The 17,670-nt window shown below is 38.4% G+C and overlaps 1 protein-coding gene across 1 annotated transcript; it reads right to left on the bottom strand.

The window, feature by feature from the left end:
- Window positions 1-6,216: 6,216 nt before the first annotated feature.
- LOC147335377 (Fc receptor-like protein 5) lies at window positions 6,217-17,170 on the bottom strand. The gene is made up of 19 exons (XM_086278463.1): window positions 17,017-17,170; window positions 16,823-16,858; window positions 16,360-16,626; window positions 15,569-15,838; window positions 15,212-15,478; window positions 14,851-15,123; window positions 14,489-14,764; window positions 11,519-11,797; window positions 11,147-11,422; window positions 10,658-11,035; window positions 10,258-10,542; window positions 9,067-9,309; window positions 8,480-8,587; window positions 8,341-8,356; window positions 8,158-8,255; window positions 7,972-8,016; window positions 7,810-7,869; window positions 7,529-7,591; window positions 6,217-7,290 (listed from the first exon to the last, which is right to left on the bottom strand). Exons 1-19 carry the CDS (start codon window positions 17,051-17,053, stop codon window positions 7,283-7,285), a joined length of 3,285 nt encoding a protein of 1,094 aa, XP_086134589.1. The 5' UTR covers window positions 17,054-17,170; the 3' UTR covers window positions 6,217-7,282.
- Between the last annotated feature and the right edge of the window lie 500 nt (window positions 17,171-17,670).

The raw sequence follows: 17,670 nt of genomic DNA on the forward strand, positions 1-17,670 counted from the left end.
CCAAACTAGCCCGGATAGATTTGAAAACGGTGTTTTCATCTGAAAACGCTCCGCGTCCACACTATTGTTTTCAGTCGTTTTCACAGAGTTGTGCGTCCACATTGAATCGGCCGAAAACGCTTACGTTCCAGTCCTGCCCTGGCGTGAAACGCAAGACGATTCGACCTGCCTCAGTTCTGTCTGCCGTTTATTTACTCTCTGGCTCTTTGAAACGTTGCGGCAAAATATCGTGGAAAAGCACCAAGTTTTTAAATGGACGAACAATGAGGTGGAGTTGTTGCTGCAAATAACACAAAAGTACAAAGTTGCAAAAGAGAGTGACAATTAAAGAATTTGAAGAAAAGCTATCTGAAGCGTGTACAGACTGATATTTGTTTTAATAGGGCTGTAAAATTTGAGAGCATGCTTATGTGTATATGGGGGTGGGAATACACGTTTGTGTCTGTGAGTGCCTGTACGTCTGTGTCTATATGTCAGGTTGGGTCTTAGACTCCACCTCTCTGGGAACATCTCAGTATGTATGGAGTCCTATGTCCCCTCACCACACTCCCTGCTGGTGGCTGATGCCCTCAGACGTGGGTGCGTTGGTGGTTCTTGGTGTCTGGGGCTGGGCACTCATGTATGTAGCGGCTCACTCCTGGTGTACACAGGTGTACACACGGGTGTTCACAGACACAAAATACATCTTTTTTGGCTGCTGCCTCAAAGCACATTGTGCGCTGTCAGTCTTGTGTGCTGCACAATAACATGTAATATTAAGTATCTACTGTTATCTACTGTTAGCTAGTTTATTGTGATGGTGTTGTATTTATTATGTTGCTCTTTTTTGTTTGTTTTCTCTTCTGGTTTTTTTTCCACGCTTTAAGGATTTAAAGTGTCTTGCAAGGGGAGAGCAAAAAGAGGTTTGGCCCAGCCTTGAGGCCCTGCTGCAGGAACAGTGTAAAGATGCCACCACAAAGGAGCCAGCAAAGACAAAGAGCCTCCTCCTCTCTTCATTGTCTTTAGACTCTGATTCAGATAAGCAAGCACTGTGTAACAGGGCCCTGAGCTTCTACAGAGCAGAATCCACCATCAGAGAGACAGACTGCCACTGCATGCTGGTCCAGTCAAGCAGGGACCCACCCACAGCTGTCTGTCCTGGCCCACACGCATTTGATTAGTCCTGCCACTTCTGTCCCATGTGAGAGACTGTTTTCACTTGAAGGTCACATAGCAACAAAAAAGAGAGCTGCTGAGCTCTGAAAATTTGGACAGGATAGTTTGTCAAAGTAACTGGCTGAAAGAGATGGCATGGAGTCCATTTTTTGCACTAAAATGTTGGACGATCAAACTGTTTTAGCCTCATGTAAAAATAATATTGGCTAAGGTTACTCAGATTTACTCTGGGTTTTTTTTTTTAATAGAAGTCATAGTTTTAAAGGTGAAGCTGGTCAAATAACCTTTTATGTTTATGCCTTATTTTTTTAAGAAGAAAAAATGCACTTTTTGTTGAAATTTATTATTATTTAAAAACAATACCATTTTGAAAATGTACTCAAAGTAAATAGAACTTTATTTTTAAGTCTGCCCAGGTTTGGCCAGGGATATTATTTGTGTTTCTCTGTTTTGAATCGAAATGCACTTTAAATGTTTGTTTTTTTTCCCCATAAATTAAAAGAGCTTGAGTTTACAATATTCATGTCCATGTCCATTATTTGATTCTGTCGCCCACTAAAACCATTTCCAATAAAAATACATTTTATTGGCTTTTGGGGAAAACAAATCTTTCTTAGATAAACTAAACCAGCTCCACTCACAGACTCAGATTAGAGTCAACCATCAAAACACGTTAATAACAAAACATGAGAGTCCTCTGATCACATGACCTGCAATGGTACAAATGACTGATGCTCTGTTCTTCTTACTAAAACATGTTTATGGATCAATATGAATCAAACAATAGAAGTCAGTGATGTACTCACAGAATAGGCCCAGCTCACAGAGCAATGTGGCTCCCATCCTCACATCCAGCAGTGACACGTCTGAAAACTTCTACATCTTTCTGTAAAGAGAGAGAGTGAAGCAGCAGCACAGCAGATACCAAAGAGCTGAGAAGGAAACAATGACTTTTCTGCTTCTTTCCTTTTACACAGAAATAACAAATTCTGACCTCAGCAAGGTGGGGTTTCTTGGAAAATCTACCAAATAGTTACATAAAAACTGGAAGAACACACATTTGTAGTAGAATCCTAGGATTCAAATGAACAAAAAAAGGGAAATAAAGATCCCTATAAAGATTGTTTGTTTCCATCATGATTGCTGCCACATATAAAACAGCAGGACAGGAACACATAATGTATCACACACAACCATAAATTCTTATGGTTGTTGTACAACCTACAAAAAATTATGTAGGTTACATCATAGGCTTTACAGAGATTCACCAGAGAAATCTAAATAAGCCATTATTCACAGTGTCTACCATAAGGCAAAGTAAATGCACACATACCATACAAAGACTGAATGCACTGTATGCTGACATGTGAAATTCACTTTGTCATAAACCATTACTAGCATCACACAAGTGTCTCATCTTTGCCTGCTAGCTTTGTTTGGTAGAAGCTTTATCACCAAAAAAGAATTACTCTCACAAGCGTTTGCTGTTGGGTCATTGAGGTAACTCTACATTTGAAGTCTAAAAAAATACATATATTAGATGGGTTCAAACTGACATAGAGGTATAACTGCAGAGATAAAAAATATTAGCAAGGAAGACAACATACTTTTATTTCCCTCCTGTCATCGATGTGATCAACTAGTAGGCCACCTGCTACTTCGCAGTCATAAACTGCTGGTGCACTCTAATCACCAGCACACAAAATCATTACCAAACACAGAAGCTGTTGGTAATCCTGCACTTTTTAATGCAAGAGTTAAAACTATAACTAAAAATACTTCCCTTTTAGTTTTAAGCTGAGCTTCATTGATGTAAAGTCTCCCACAAACATGAACTCTTTTATAGTTCAGTTGTAGTTTTTCATAAATTCATCCACAGGAAATGAGTCAGCTGAAGCAAAACAGAAATTGAGTCCTTAACCAGAAGTGAACACGAGGTGAATTCCTTCCCACTCTCTCAGCTTATCTCTGTGCCCATAAAAGTAGCTGTAACTGTTGTAATCCTTAAGATTTTTTGATTTGTTTTGTTTTGTTTTTTAGCACTTAGTAACCACTGGGCCACCAGTTCAAAAGGTTCAAAGGGAAATGCTGCTGAAATTTAAAAAAAAAAAAAAAATGAACAGGAAGCTGTTCAAACTACAGGACATAATTATTTAGTTATAAAGCACACTGAAGCACAGTGAGCTACAAATACAGAACACTTTTATTGAAATCCAAAACCCATTTGATTAAAATACCATGTGTCTCTTCTATAAACTGTTTGCACTGAGAACAATTGGAATAAATTCAGATTTTACAGCTGTTTTGCTGACCACATACAAGACTCTGTCACTCTGATATTTGCAGAGCAGAGCTGCAAACACAGCTGCTGTACAAATACTATATTTGTTCTTCTTGTGATTTTCTGACTCACATCTCTTTATACATATTTAACTACTGCTCAACAAAGTGACAGGGATGTAAATGTGTCAAGCTATACTTGTCAGTCAGTTTGTCCCCACATCACTGTGTACCCACATTTTAAATGTTTTATTGTAGACTTCATGGGATGGACAGATGAAAAGGAAGAAGAAAAAGTATAAGAAAGGATAGAGACACATTAGAGAACCCAGCTTTGCTGTGTGGCCCCCAGTTACTCTTGTTTATTAATTAGAAAAGAAATAAGTACTAAGATTCCAAATTATTTACTGCCATTCATGAACAGGAAACATTTCAAAGATGGTTAGCATGCCCAAGTGTCCACAAAATATAATGAACAGAAACGGTGACAAAGGGCAGCCCTGGCGGAGTCCAACACCCAATGGAAACAAGTCTGACTTATTGCTGGTTATGCAGGCAAAGCTTTTGCAATGGTTGTATAAGGATCAAATGGTTCATAGCAATGGGCCAGTACTCCCAAAGCACCTCCCACATAACACACTGAGGAACACGGTCGAATGCCTTCTCCAAGTCCACAAAATACATGTAGACTGGTTGGGCAAACTTGATAGGGTAAAGAGCTGGTCCGCTGGTCCGCTGTTCCGCGACCGGGATGAAAACAGCATTGACATGTTAGTGGGACTAAGGAAGTCCTCGAAGTATTACATCCACAGCCCAACAATAATCTCAGTTAAAGTCATCAATGCTCCACCTGCACTGTGTGCCTCCCACACCCGAGTTTTGCTTCAGCCAAGCTGTGTTCCACTTGGTCTGTCCATATCTATCATCTGCCTCTGATGTTCCACAGGCTTGAGGGTATAGAGCATGTATGGGGAGTGTGTGTGTACTGTGTTCATTTCTGTGTTTCTCCATGTGTGTGCGAGTATTTGCATATGCGTGCATGAGGGTGGGAATGCACGTTTGTGACTGTGTGTGGCTGTTTGTCTGTGTGTCAGCTCAGATCTTAGACCACCTCTCTCAGAACATCACCCGCTGATGCATTGGTCGTTCTCAGTGTCCAGGGCTGCGTGCTTTTAGTTTCTTTTTATTTTGTTTTCCTGTGGTTTCAGATGGTTTTAATTACTTGTGTCACAAACTAAATTATATCTTAATGTTAGTTGTTTTGGGGACTTAATGACCTTAATCAGATCTGTGTCTTTTTACACAGCTGATATAAAGCTGTGCATAATCTGTGTCAAAATTTACCACATCACCATCTTGTGCTTTTACATTGAGTTTCAATAATTCCTGGCAATGCTTCTCTTGGCTTAACTGCCACAGCAAAATCTAAAACATACAGCTCTGCTATCACTTTTAACATAAATGAAGACGGAAAACTAAACAGCAGTGGTGTTTGTAGGGTTACTGAAGTTGGGCTATGTAGTGGCTAGCGACACAGCTATGTTAGCATAATATAAACAGTGAAACTGGAGGGTGAACGCTAACATTTTTCCATTCGATGAAAGTTAACGTGATGGTTCCCGAAGGTTAGGGACAAATGCAATCGCATGGCAGGATGCTATAAACGGACAAAACTTCAGTCAGGAGAACAACTGAGATAATCCATCCACATTACAAGGTTACTCATTCATATACTGCTGCATGGGCTGGGCTGTAGTTACATCGTAAGGTTTTAAAAACTCAGCTTTAAAATGAATAGCTGTAATGAAAACCGAGAGAGGTCGACAATGATCAATGATCAAATAGAACAAGATACAAAACATTAAAACATGTTAAAAACACAAAGCCTTAATAAATGCAGATTAGTTTTGACCTGGAAGCAGGGCTCATACGTCATTACTTAAAGACCGGATATCCCACCTGTTGCGAATGTTTTAATGCAGTACAGTTCTTCGTCTTATTATTACTTTTCCCATCCTGTTTATGACAGTTAAAATAAACATATTCATATAACAAATACATTTGTCTCATGTAAACTGTATATGGTGTTAAATAGGCCTATACTACTGTGCTTTAATGTTGGTCATAAGGGTGGTACTTCAAGAGCCATATATTTTATGAGGGTTTACTCAGTGTGAAAAGTTTGAGAACCACTGGTCTAATATAAAATATTTGCCAAATCAAACACATGCATCATAAATGTAAAATGTGGTTTCCATGTTACATAGGTTGGGGCCTCCTCTGGTGCTGCAAGACAACAAGGTGCCAGTAGAAACTGTGCTACTGTTTTCCATAGACAAAGGAAGGGGAGACAGAGGTGGTGTGTTGAGGACAGCAAGAGAGGAAAGACAAGAGTTTGGAGAAGAAAGTAGGAACTTTAAATGGAACTCTGACTTTTAAAGGAAGACAGCAAGGAGATATGATGGAGGAAGGTAGATATGTTGTACCCCAAGAGGACCACCTGTGTGAGTCAACACACAGCCGAGCACCTGGCTTGAGAAAATACTTCACATCTTGTGTCGTAATCTAATGAGTCAAATCAAACACAAAGCATAAATATAAGCTCAAGTACTTAAGTCTCCAAGACTGAAACAAAACATGGTTGGAAATACAGAAATTTTTATAATGTTACTGTGATAGAGCGACTAGTGCAAGAAATGGAGCTTCCTACAACAACATTTAAGTAATTTAATATTTTTTATTTTAGTAGAAACACGATTACAATAATGAGAAAATGGGATACAGTTCAATGTGAAAAACTACTTAATACACTTTATACTTTATACAATATTTTCATCATAAAAACACTTCTACAAAATTCAAACTTCCTCATGTTTATATGTTTCGTATATATTTACACACAGAATTACTCATCATGATACTCATGAGCATGTTTATACTGGTGATCATGTGACATGGTCACCAGTACAATTATGATACTTAGGAGCTTAGTATTGTTAGAGTTGGAAGTGTCTTTGTAATTTTCCTTTAGTTTGATATCCAACTCTGAATTATACTGTAAACATTTATAGAATTACAATAATAATTATTACAATAACAATTAATTTATTAATTGATCATTTACAAATAAATAGTCGTGCAGTCTTGTAAACCTTCCCTATCAATCTCGCTGCTGTCCATATGTCACAAATCACCCCTGCCCACTCTTTACCCACCCTTGCTGCAGTCTCTTTGGGGCTCTCAGTTGAATTTATCCACCTTCACTTCCTCTACTCCTACTCCAGCTTCACTGTCTCTTATCCATACACATGTGTTCTGTCTTGCTTCTACTGAATTTCATTCCTCTTCTTTCCGATGCATGCGTCCTCCTCTCCAGCCTCTCTTCCACCTGCTCCCTACTCTCACTACACCTCACAATGTTTTCTGCAAACGACATAATCCACAGAGACTCCTGCATGACCTCATCTGTCATCTTGTCCATCACTACTGCAAACAAGAAGGGGCTCAGAGCTGATTCCTGATGTAATCCCACCCCCAGCTTGAACTGCTAAGTTACAACCACACACCTCACTGCTGTCTCACTGTCCTCATACACGTCCTGCACCACCTTCACATACTTCTCAGCTACTCCTGACATCCTCACGCAGTACCCCACACGCTTGGCACCATATCCTTTCTCTAGATCCACAAAGACACAGTGAAGCTCCCTCTGACCTTCCTTATACTTCTTTCTCAGCATGAAGCCATATGCTGCCATATCACTGACATAATGTTTTTTTTTATGTTTTTGTTTGTTTTTTCATGTTGCTGTTGACCTTCTCTTGTTTTATTGATGCCGTGCCTCTCTTTAGGGACCTTCAATTGTAAATAAATAAAATGAAATAAATGAAAACAGAATAAAGTAAAACTAACTAAAGAACAGGTTTAATGATACTGAAGGCGTGTTTTTAAAAGGGCTACAAATGAGTTTCTTCTTCTTATTAGGACATCTAATTAAAGCTCCCTTGAAGTTAACACACATGTAGCCCAACATGCATATGTGATACATATTTCATCCCTGAAACTAAATATTTGGTACATTTAATATTTGTACCTGTAGCTGAGTTTGGATCTACATTATGGTAGTCAGAAGTTTCCTCTGGATCATCACGCTTTCCTGTATATTAACACGGAAAATATATGTGGGTATCATGACTCTGAAGGGCCTTGAAAATTTAAATGGTACAGTATACAAATGAGATTTTATTCACTGAAACTTAAATGTTACATATATTTACAGGTATGATTTCAAAAGTGCACATGCTTTTGGCTACATGATGTCTTTACATTTATAATTCAAAATCTGTTTTGTATTTTCATATTTTTTGTACTCACTCCTCTGTTCGACACGTCTGAGCTGAAGAGAGATATTTCTGTAGTCATCTGTCCGTCCACCTAAAATGAGGACAATTGTACTATTTTAGATTTTTATTTCTCAGTAAAAATAAGATTTTGATCTAATCTTTAATAAAAACAAAGACATATCTTATACTGTACCAGTGTTTTCAGAAGGTCTGCATGACTCATAGACGTTCATGTCACCTTTGGGTCAGTGAGAATTAAGACAATGACAAAATAATCACTCTGTGTGCAGTAAACTTACAGCTATATTATAACTGTGAACATGAGTATAGAAAGGTTCAGCTGTAAATGCTCTTATTTTGTAACAGGTGTGTGGCTGACCGTGAAGAAGAGAGGAATATATTTGCTGCTGATTTTCATCCTGGCTCATAGTTTGAACTGTAGCAGCAGCCTGACTGGTTTCCTGAGACTGGGCTGGTCTGAGGTTTTAAACAGGTTCAAGTTACAATGAATGTGTTACATAGTGTTTGTTTACTGGAGACAAGACAAGAGTGTTTTACCAACCTGATACAAAGTGCACCTATGGAGAAGACAGTAGTAATAATATTAAATGGGTGAGTATTACAAATAAACACAATAATTGTCCATACCATGGCAGTGTCTGGCAGTTAATATATGAAATAAAAATAAATAAAAAATTCACCCTTTGATTTTTTGTGCCAACAACAGAGCAGCAGGGACAGCAAGAGAATCAGTGAGATACCACTAACCAGCCCCGTGATTAGAGAGACAGAAAGTGAAGATCTGGATCCTGTAATGATAAAGGGTAAAAATTAGCTTAATCTATAATGATATAACCCAATCAATGGGATACATCAAGAGCAAAGGACACTTTGAACCTGACAGGCATTTTCTGGCGTGTCTGAAGATTTCTGTAAATGTTTTGTTAAATCAGAAAGTCATGTCTTTAAACTGTGGAGATGAAAAATATTGTAAAGGGTTACACAGTAATGACTGGAAGATGCAATAATCAACGATTTATAAAAATGGCTAAACATACAAACTATAAAATACAGTTTTAGTTCAAAATAAGGGTTTGCATACTTTACGTGGGCAGGACCATTTTAACCTTCTTTTAACCTTTTAATCTTCTTCATTTTCACACTTAGATTTTGTAGACTGTCACTACTGGCCGGCTGGTTTTATTTTATGAGCCTTTTGTTTAAATCTTTTGAAACAGAGACAACAGGGTATTTCTTTTCTGTCTACAACTGTATCGTTCACACTTACCTTTTACTGACATCCAACTTTCTGGTGACTCATGCCCTGAATAGTCACACTTGTAGAAACCTTCATCAGACTTTGACACTGCAGGGATATTTAGCTTTTCTCGGTCATCATTTTGAATTAGTTTCCCATTTTTGTAGAATGCAACAGTGGAATTGAAGTTTCCTGTCCTCAACTTGCAGCCAAGAGCAACAGAGTCCCCTTCATTGACTGGATGGACAGGGCTCACCAGGATCACATCAGTATCTGTAAAAGCCATTAAAATATGAGAGAACTTGCCAACATACAGTCTACTGTTTCCATCCTTGTTTGGTAAATGAAGACGGTGGCATCAACAGCTCTAATCCTGTTCTTTGTTATGTTTTATTAGTATTATTTTTCCTCACACTTTTAACCACAGCATGATCATTTAAGCTATAGCTGGATTTCAGATGCATTTTTGGCTACGTCGTCTCATAATTATGAATACTGTTATGACACAAAGCTATTACCACACCTATAATCATGGGCTCACATTTCTGCTTCATCCTCTGCAGTGTTGGAGTTATTTGTAAATAAATAAATAACTCAGAAATGAGCACAATGTGTGCAATGGCTGTACTGTGAATTTAAATCCTGTTGGTGCCACTTAATAGAAAACTAAACTCTTGGTAATTATGTGGAAAATATATTTCAAAAATGTAGATATTGAACCATATAATGAAACATGTCAAACATTGTATAAATACATGTTCTATTCTGCTGTATACACATTGTAATAAGATGACTTGCAGCAAGGATAGATTTTTTTGTTGCAGATTAGTCAGTGTTTCAAGGTTACTATACCATTTGAAAACAATTTGTGTATCACAAAATGAAAAACATGACAAAGAAGACCCAGGATTGTTGAGCAGATATAAGCCTCTATCAGAAAACTATGGGATAATATTGCTCTCCCAAAGGTCCAGCAGCCGGTTTCTACAGTCCCCAGATGTTTATAGACTGCTGTTAAAATAAGTGGAGATGCTACACAGTGGTAAATGTGGCCCTCTCCCTTTTTTGTGATGCGTTGCTGCCACCACATTTAAAATGACTTATTTCATGCAATTATACAGTTTCTCATTTTAAAAGCTTAAACATAGATACTGTTTTCTTTCTTAATTTATATTTTACACAGCATCCAAACTCTTTAGAATTAGGGATGTAAAGACCTACAAGGTGCAGTAATGTTGATTCCATTGCTGAACTGTCCTGATTCAGACTCACACCAGGACACAGCATCTTGGTACCGGCGGAACCAGTGAAGATCTATGTTGCATGTGGATTCAGTCATTATCCCCCGGTTTCCACATTCCCGGAGTTCTCTCAGATAGCCGTCCTGAGTAAATGTCATAACTCTCCACTGAGAAGAGTTTCCAGAACAATTCAGAGATACTGAATCATAAATGAAGTGCTGCACACTGTTAGGACTGACTGTGAGAGAGGCTGCTGAATTTACATCTAGAGAAAAACAAGAACTGTCATTTTTTTCTTGAGAGATTAATAGATTGAAGACTGTGAATGCAATAATAACACTTATTTTTTTCCTTTTTAAATTAGGAGCAAAAATACTGACCTGCAGACCAGACAAACTTTGGTTGACTGTGATCAGTGTGATACTCTGGGTCTCCTCTTCCAGCTCTGCACACATATCCTGCTGTGTGTGTCTGTCCATGAATGATGTAGGAGTCCTGTGCAGTCCCACTGATGCTTCCAGGTAATAATTCATACTTGTAGAGGCGATTAATTCTATTATGATGAATCCAGTGTCTGTGTCTGGAGTAATAGTCATAGGGGTAATAGAGGTAGGGGTGATACATGCCTGACTCCTGTTTAATAAGTTTATACCAGTAGAAGCTCCATCCTGCAGACGGATGTTCAACCTCACAGTTCAGAGTTACTGAGGCTCCAGGACTCAGCCATGATGGAGACACAGTGAGGACAGGATGACGTTCTGTTGGGAAAATATATTTTCAGAGTGAGATCAAGAACAAGAACCTTAAGGGCAGATCGTCTGTTAATAAATGCAAGCATACAATTCACATTACATTTATAATTCACTCACCATAAACTATCTTTAGTTCAAAGGATGCACTCCACATTGTTGAATTCTGTTGTGCACTTCTCATTCTGCCCTTACACCAGTAGTGCCCATAGTGTGATGCAGAAACAGAGTTAATCTTGTATTCATTTTGGTTTGGAGGTTGATGTGAGCTGCTTGTTGCCCACTCATAATCCCACTCAGTGTCTCTTCCTGGGATCTCACATTTCAAAGTGATTGTCTCTCCGCTGCATACCTCAGGCCAGTTTGGATGCAGAGTCACAGCAGGCCTGTTTCTAACTGTTAAACAGATAAAAAAATAATAATAATAAAAATAAATGACTACTTTTTAACATCTTCCATTAATTAAATAAAGGGAAATTCACCATGACTCACCAGTTTTTTTAATACTGATCACATCACTGTAGTCTGTGTAGTAAACTGGGTTGCCTCGTCCTCCTCTGCACCAATAGTCTCCTTCCTGTGATACACCGATTTGTCCATCAGAGTGGAGAACAACTTCTGCCATCGTCAGTGGTTCTGAGGTTTTCTTGCCTCTGTACCAGTAGTAACTCCAACCAGCTGTAGATGGTGTCACAGAGCAAGTCAGGGTGACTGTATCACCTTCTAGAAAGACTCTACTGTCAGCACTGATGCTGGCCTTTGGTCTGTTTCCTGTTTAATTTAGAAAAAAAAGTATAATAAAATTACAGTGAAACAATTACTTCCCCTTTGCTTTAGAGACAATTACAATTTTACAAGCAATTCTTAAACGATACATAGTATATCTTATGTTACGTTCACACTGCAGGTCTTAATGCTCAATTCAGATTTTTTGATCAAATCCGATTTTTTTGTCTGCTTGTTCACACTAAAGATAAAATGTGATAGCAAACGCGCTCTACGGTGAACCCTCAATGCGGCCCGCATGCGCAAAAGAAGACGTCACACACAACGCGCTCTGTTTAGACCCAGACCAAACAATATTGTTTGACTGATGGCTTTAATATAAAGACTTGTTTCAGACTTTATGTTTCCCAATTTTGCTTTAAGTTATAAAATAAATTTTGTTATTTACATATGGCCTAATAATGATCCTTATTGCTGTTTTAGAGGAGCGGTGCTTCAAAGGATAGCTGCAGATTTCTGTCAGAATCTGCAGATTATACAGTACAAATAAAATGTTCACGTTTCTCCAACGTTGTCTTCCCACCAGTTTCACTGACATCTACACGGGATGGCCAGGAGTGTCGTCTCGGGCGCTGATAATTGGCGTCTGTCTTGTGTCAGTGACGTAAAAGACGGATTTAATGCGACATGACCGTTCAAACAGCAGTCGCTTTCTAAAACATCAGATATGTATCGGATTCAGTACCACATACACAAGAAACCCAGGTCGGATTTGAAAATATCGGATTTGTGCTGTTCAAACTGTCATACCATGATCGGATATGGGTTGCATAGGCTCAAAAAAGTCGGATTTGATGCGCTTTTGCCTGCAGTGTGAACGTAGCCTTATTCAGTAGCACTAAGCCTGTACCAAGTATGTATGTTTGCATCACATATATGAAATATTAACATTTGCAGTTATATGCTTTTATCAAATTCAGTTTATTTTTGCAGTCATCTGTTGGTAACAAATGCACTGTTATGAAAAAATTAGGACCGCACATTGAATATTCAGGTCTTAATAAGGAATATTCAAATATCAAAGTCTTTTGTTATTATTTATTTTGGTAGAAGAAACTAATTTAACAGCAGGTGGTCTAAGGAGCTTGGAAAGAAAAGCGACTGGACTTCTTTAAGTTCCTTGAAGACGTTTCACCTCTCATCCGAGAAGCTTCTTCAGTTCTAAGGTTAAATGGCGAAGAGTCCCAGATTTAAACCCAGTGGGAGTATCCCCCAAGGTTACTAAGTTCTGACCTTAGAACTGAAGGTCAGAACTTCACTTCACATCTCATTGTGTTCACTCTCACTTCACAGGAAATAAATATGAGAGTGCCCCAAGACATTGCACTTTTTAAGAGGTACATATTGCAGATAATTCCCCAAAGTCCTTTTTAATTGTATAACTATATTACTTTGATCTCCCAGTATTGTTCAAATTTATATTAAATTGAATTGCATTCAATTCTGACGTTCTCTACCCTTTTCATCGACACTCTCAAAGCAAATATCACATCTGCAATGCTCTTCTAGCCATCACTCCATCCTGCTTGCTCACTAATTATCACCGCCCTTCTCAACTTAGCTTCAACAGCTGTTTCCCATATTTTCATGTTATGGCTCATCAGTTTCATCACTGTTACTACAGCTCTACGTTTCACACTTGATCTTGAAAATCTGCACCAATACAGTTCTCCATTCCTCAGGCTTGTGTTAAACAATGTGACTAAAAGGCCCACTGCTCTCTCTTCTGGACATCTCCATACCTCCACTGATGTGACATCAGGACCAGCTGCCTTTGTACTCTTCATCTGCTTATCAGTTGCACTCACTTCCTCCCTACTAATCCTCTGCACTTCCTAACTTTTCCCCTTCCATCTTCTCTGTCATTTTCTACATTCATGAGTTCTTCAAAGTATTCCTTCAGTCTTCTCCATCTTCTCTGTTATAACTGGAGCTTCGATGGATCTAACCTGTCTATCCGGCTCTACTGAACTTGTCAGTGGAGACTCTTCTTCCAAGGCAAATGAAGATTATGGGAATCTTCGCCCACTAAGCCACCCCACTACAATATGAGGAGAGGATATTTCATTTGACTTTTATTAATGGTAGATCATTAACAAATAAGGCTTTTCTGTTAAATGAATTCTTCACCTCACAGGATTTTATGTTTCCCACAGATGCTTGTCTTAGTGCTGGTGAGTCCAGCCTATTCTTACAACTACCTTCTCTTGTCTGTTTTCAGCTCCCTTTGCACTACTGGCAGAGGTGGGGGTTAGCAACTGTTTTCAAATCCAGTTTCCAATGTCGACATTTATACTGTGCTGTGCACTCTGATCTACCACTAAGATTTTTAAATGGAATTTGCAGAGTTTGTGGGTGAAATAACCCTGAATTATGATCACTTTAAATTGTTGGTGGTTTTAATATTCATGAGTCTAATGTCTTCATCTTGTTGAAAGATTTAACCTCACTTACTCAGTGACTTTATAAACAACAAAAATGCTCATTAAACATGCTATGACCCATTAATGAAGAATAATGATTTCATCATTATTAGTTGTAATGTTTATTATGCCATAAGGTTTTTATAAATAATAAACGATGCACCAATAGATCATTAATGCCTTACACTATGTAGTTATTATATAATGTTACGCTTGTGCCTTATATAGGCATAATAAAATGAAACTTTCTTACCAGAGACTGTCAGTGTGATGACATCACTCCACTCTGTCACAGAATACAGCTCCTGTTTGTTTTTACCCATACACCTGTAGCTTCCACTGCTGATCACAGATGCATTAAGATTTAAGTATGCATTATTTGCCATAACTGTGTTTGAGTCGGGTTTGCTCCACTCATACTCCCACTCAGTGCTTCCACCTAAAGAAATCTGACATCTAACAGTGATCTTCTCGCCACTGAATATCAGAGGCCAGCTGGGCTCCAGGGACACAACTGCTTTGTTGGAAACTGTTTACAAAAACAAAAATCTAATTGGTCCAGTTTGAAATATTTCTGCATCCCATGCTAATCCAAATGAAAACGCTTAAACTCACCTCTTTTTTCAATAGTGCTTGGATCACTGTCCTCTGTGAAGAAAACTGGGTTTCCTCTCCCTCCCTTGCAGTAGTAGATACCTCCCTGTGTGACAGTGATCATTTGATCTGGTTCGTCGTTTCTAATCACCTGAATTTCTGAGAAGACTGAGGCACGTCTGAACCAGAAGTATTTCCACTCATTGTAGCTCCCCACAGAGCAGCTGAGTGTTGCATTGCCTCCAGCTGGTATAGTTCTTCTCTCAGCAGTGATTGTGGGTCTGGGTTTGTTTGCTGTTTGTTAGAGTAAAATAGAGATGTTTTTCTATAGCTGGTCAGATGAATAAGAGTAGATAATAAACTCAAAGGTGATTTTACTTACAGACTTTTAGTGTAAAAGCATCACTCCAAGCTGTAGAGAAGAACAAGTCTCTTCTACCCTTACACCAATATTGCCCGTTGTAGGAAAATGAAGCACTGCTGATGTTGTATTCACTGTGTGTGGGAGGTGTTTTTGAGCTTGTTGTTCTCCATTCATGCTGCCACTCAGTGTTTTCTCCTCCTTGGATCTCACATTTGATGGTGATCATCTCACCGCTGAATATCTGAGTCCAGTTCTGTTGCAGAGTCACAAAGGCCCTGTTGGACACTTTTCATACCGAAAATGAATTAATACAGAAAAGGTTGGTCATCATAAATCTTTGTCCTTTTATTTCTTACAAAAAGTTATCAAACTCACATGTTTTCTGAATGTGATACACTTTGCTGAGGTTTGTGAAGAAAACTGGGTTTCCTCTTCTTCCTCTGCACCGATAGATGCCTTCGTCTGAGACACTAATGAAGTTCTGCAAAGTGTTTGTATTAATTGCTACTTCACGAGAATCTGGTACTTGTCTGAACCAATCATATGTCCAGCCAGCAGAGCCCTGAACAGAGCAGGTCAGTGTCACCGAGCCCCCCACTGGAATAGTTGTCCTGTCTGCTGTTATAGTCGCCGTGGGTCTGAGTGCTGTTTGATTTAAAATACATTGTTTTTGTTATTTATGCTTTTTTTTTTTCTGGGAAAAACTCAACGTTAACAATTTCTCATAATATGTAGAATAAAAGGCTGAAGTAATTCCTCAAGGCAGCATCTCATGTGACCAGTTCTTCTCACTTCTCTCATACATCATACTATATATAACATACACTATGCTGTAATGCACCAAAGTTCACACTGCTTCCTAATTTGGTGTCATCTTCACCAGTTTTCACAGCGCTCAGCTGAAAGTTACATCTTACTTTATCTATTTACTTCCTGCTACATTTTCAGCCTTAACAGGTCGACTCTGAGTTTGTAACCTAGCAAGAAATGTCTGCTTAATGTCACTGTCCACTCCCTGCTGTGCAGAGATCATTACATCAACAAGAATAAAAGAAAAATACTTAACAGAAACTTTGGAATAACATAAATTGAAACTCTGATGCTGGATTTAACACAGCTGTGCTACTGTTGAATGAAAGTCTAATAAATATGATACAGTAGCTTACCTGATATGGACAGAGTCAGGTTATTACTCTGTTTTGTAAAATCTTTTAAGCCATTGCGGCGACCAATACATTGATAATTCCCACTCAGCTCTACTGTCAGGTAAAGTGAGTAGGAGCTACTTTTAGTTAAGCTGATCATTTCTTGATCATTCCAGTTGAATTTGTAAAGCCAGTCAGTGGCATTTCCCTCTTTCATGTCACAGATGAAGGTTACAGACTCTCCAGCAAATAAATGGGACACGTTTGGTTTAAGGCTCAGCTCAGCATCTAAAATCCAACATGAACATAAACACACAGAAAAAGTTCAGACCAGATTTTGTCTTAATGCAGAGGAAGATTTCTCACTTTACAAGCAATTATTAATGTATTTTTAATATAATTTGCAAAAATGAAGAAAAAACAAGAATGTTATTCACACATCAATCCATAGAAAAATAAAAAAGGAAGAAAGCTGTTCACTTACCTTGAGCGTCTCCACAGCAGAGGGTAATATTCAGCACTGTAACATATCATTCAATCATCAGTGGTCACATGTCGCAAATAAAAGCCTTTTTAATGAATAGAATTTTACCAGTAGTATCAATAGTTGGACAAACATTTAGCACTCAATATAGTTCCGTCTTTATCGGTCAAATAAAGGAAGTTACTTATACTCACAGAATAAGGACAGCACGCTGAGCACAGTGAGCCCCATCCTCACACTGAGCCTGAAAGTCTGTCACTGCTACTGACAACAGAAACACTGAAACAGAAGTGAGAAACAGAGAATGTGAGAAAATAGTAATGTTTCACCTGATTATGGGAGTAGAGGCTTTCTGCTACGTTGTTTTATGTGTTCAGCCTTTCACTGCTACTTCTCTTTTAGCCCTACATTAGGACACTGATGACAGATCTTATTTTTAACTGTTGACACTTCCTGTTTTACTGTGGACAGTATGCAGAGCTGACATGATATATGATCCCTGCTTCTGAAACTAAATTGTAACTGCTCAGATAATAATGTTTGGGAAAGTGATTTGTCGTAGGATTTTAAGATCACCAGAATGTCACCAACGGTTTAATTTAAAAACAAATTCAAAGAAAAAAAATGGAACAACTTATCATTGTTATGTCTTAGACTACTTAAAATCTGGGGTTCAAACAGGAGGTAGCAAATAAATTCAAGCCTGCATGTAGATTTTCTCAGGGGCAGATTGTTAGAACAACAATGCTTTAAAAAAAAAAAACAGAAAAAAGAAGGAGCCTCAGCTAATGCTTTATGTAGTGGCTTCCTGATGAGATGATGTGGGTGGCTGATTGCTGCAGCTGCAT

This window comes from Aulonocara sp. 'chitande type north' Nkhata Bay, linkage group LG3, assembly GCF_057382095.1.
Source record: "Aulonocara sp. 'chitande type north' Nkhata Bay isolate Kocher_YH1m ecotype deep benthic linkage group LG3, A_spYH_male_GT1.1, whole genome shotgun sequence".
NCBI lineage: Eukaryota > Metazoa > Chordata > Actinopteri > Cichliformes > Cichlidae > Aulonocara > Aulonocara sp. 'chitande type north' Nkhata Bay.